The sequence below is a fragment of the Montipora foliosa genome, chromosome 14 (assembly GCF_036669935.1).
Source record: "Montipora foliosa isolate CH-2021 chromosome 14, ASM3666993v2, whole genome shotgun sequence".
NCBI lineage: Eukaryota > Metazoa > Cnidaria > Anthozoa > Scleractinia > Acroporidae > Montipora > Montipora foliosa.
Window position 1 is genome coordinate 3,760,099 of NC_090882.1, and position 2,500 is coordinate 3,762,598.

The 2,500-nt window shown below is 37.1% G+C and overlaps 2 protein-coding genes across 3 annotated transcripts in view; one reads left to right on the top strand and one right to left on the bottom strand.

Annotated features, from left to right (window-relative positions):
* Nucleotides 1-1,701, top strand: part of LOC137985654 (transmembrane protein 50B-like) — a 9,020-nt gene extending 7,319 nt beyond the window's left edge. The window contains exon 6 of the mRNA XM_068833294.1: nt 1-1,701. This exon is cut by the window's left edge and continues 797 nt beyond it. The gene's annotated coding sequence lies outside the window, so the exon portion shown is untranslated.
* Nucleotides 1-2,500, bottom strand: part of LOC137985651 (F-box/WD repeat-containing protein 7-like) — an 11,933-nt gene that overhangs the window by 800 nt on the left and 8,633 nt on the right. Inside the window, exon 7 of one of the 2 annotated variants that reach the window (XM_068833292.1) lies at nt 1-1,943. This exon is cut by the window's left edge and continues 800 nt beyond it. In XM_068833292.1, the coding sequence (XP_068689393.1) occupies nt 1,872-1,943 (72 nt within the window). In that variant the 3' untranslated portion in view covers nt 1-1,871. The other variant, XM_068833291.1, reaches the window with a different exon arrangement.

A 2,500-nucleotide genomic window follows, 5' to 3' on the forward strand; every position in this document is an offset into this window, starting at 1 on the left:
ACAGTACCTTGAAATACCATAAAATAGGAACAAAACTCGCTGATTATTATTATCTGTGAATAACTGAACTGTAAAAATGATAGAAGATTGTTTGAAAATGTTATACTGAGACTATGCTTTTGCTTTTTGAGATTGTGTTAAGCAGTTTGTGGCCAAGTCTCTCACCCTTCTTTGCTGTATTCATTCGTGTCTGACAAATCTTTGTCCCTGTTTGTGATTTTGTGCCTCAAAAATCAATTTCTGACCCAGCACCTATGTCCAGGTTTGACCCAAATTAGATGCACGCCCAATTTTGACATCCAACACAAAGTGTCCCTTTAAGTCTAAGCATTTGCTACCTATTTTCAGCAAAAAGGTAATTGTAAAGGTTAGAGTTATTTTTAAAGAGCAGCATTTGGGGGACACTTTGTGACATAAATTGTCTCTATTCCGAGACACAAGTGATGTTGAAGTTCGCGTGTGTCTAATTAGGGTCAAACCTGGACATATCTCTGACCCAGGAAATATGATTTTCTATCAGATACTGTAATGTGTGATTTTCAGAGTAAAAGAAATCGCTGTAAATATTCAAAATTACCCACCTTCAATATCGATTCTGCCTCGTGACTCAAGTTACCCAGAACACCTTGCAAACTCGGTGAACAATACCGATACCACTTTGTGCGCTGGGTTGAGCAAATCGAGATTGCTTTCCCTATACAATATCTACCAATTTACATATTTTTCCCTTTTATGCAGGGTCTTCTAGGTTGCCTCTTCTGGTTTTGGCCTCTGGGCCAAAACCCTGCAGGGGCAATAATCTTGAATTACATAAATTGTGTAAGAGATGCATCTTCAAATGACCACAAAAAAAATCAGTTCAATTCCTCAAGTTTTTATTCAGCTGTATTCGTCTTGTCCCCCTTGGGGGAGGTATGCATGTATGTCTTGCTAACTGAGTTTGAGAGCCATACTGTTAAGGTATGCCCTGTAATTTAATGGCCCAAGTTTCAAAACTCGTGCCATAACATTGGGCAGTTGTCCAATACAACCATATAATGAGATTCATGGTACTTGGTGCAAGCATCACAAAGTGACCCACCAACCACAGCCTAGCCAAAATGTAAGACATGAAGTTCTAAGGCTTAAGGAGACGTGTTGTGAAACATTGTGATGTGAATGTACATGTAGAGTACCATCGAATCCAATTATGCATATTGGACTTGTATCATACATAAAGCTGGAAAAAAACAAGCTGTAAACTCACAGTACAGCAAGGCTGCTGCCTAACTGTCACCTGAGGCGCCTTACTTGCAAGCGAAGGGGACAAAATTTCTGAACAAGTAGCTGAATGGGCACTTAACTTATCACAAGGTGATTCATCCTCACTTTTAATAAATTAATTCTGGGCTCTTGCAAAAATGACTTGGTCTACTAACTTTTAATGTTGGAAGCCTGAAGGGCTCCGGAAAAACTTACTTTTTTAGGCAGCAGCCTTGGCAAATCCTAAGAAAATATGAGATATCATTTTATCTTATCATCATGCAACAGAAATAAAGTTTTAAATAAGTAAGCCATGCTGTAAAGTACATCCTACTAAATTGGCCAATCAGAGCATGAGTACTTAAAAATCTGAAAGACCTAAACTTCTCTTATTCCAGGCAAAAATACTTTGTTTAGGAAAACAAACTCCCTGTCATTTGAATAAACTTTACAATATTACATGTTCAATAATTTTCTTCATTTGTTTGTCTAACCCTAAAATTAGGGTTAGGGTTAGACTCTCGCAAAATTAAATGAGGGTTAGGACAAATCTCACAATTGCACTGAGTTAATTCTATTGTCGTCCATATGTAATGATTCTAGGGTCACATAGTGAGGTTTGTACCTCATTACTTGCAATCCAGGAGATAAAGTATCATTATGGCTGTTAAATAAAATGCTAGGAGGCTTTTCCTGGCTCCCTACAGCATAAAAAAATTCACAAGAATATTTGTTGGAATGAAAGCAGTAGGTATCAGGGGCCGTAGAGTATGTTTGAAAGTGGGAGGGGGCTAGATTTTGGTATGGATCACTAAAGTGTGAGGGAAGGGGGAGAGAGGTTAGGAACAAGACAATTTTTTTTCACGTTTTTTGTACCTTTTGAGGACAAATGTTGCAACAAGATCTGTCTAGATGATAAAGTCAAGACCATGGTCAATATAGATTTTAGCCAATTTAGTTGTTAAAGGGGCTCTGTCATGCAAAATGATGTAATTCCATGACATCCAAAATGCCCAAAAAGTTAAATGAAACATTACAATAACCACTAAAAACTGTTTAAAAACATAAAATAAATACAGCAATAGGAAAGAGAAACATGAATGGACAAGATTGAAACGGATTGCACTTGGGTAATCTATAAAAAAGTCAGCCCAGCATTTTTTAAGTTTGTGGCAAATTCCCTGGATAAATGTTGTTTTTGCTCAGAATCATCTTGTTTGTGATGTAACAATAATGTTATCAGTAAAGGAATTCCACA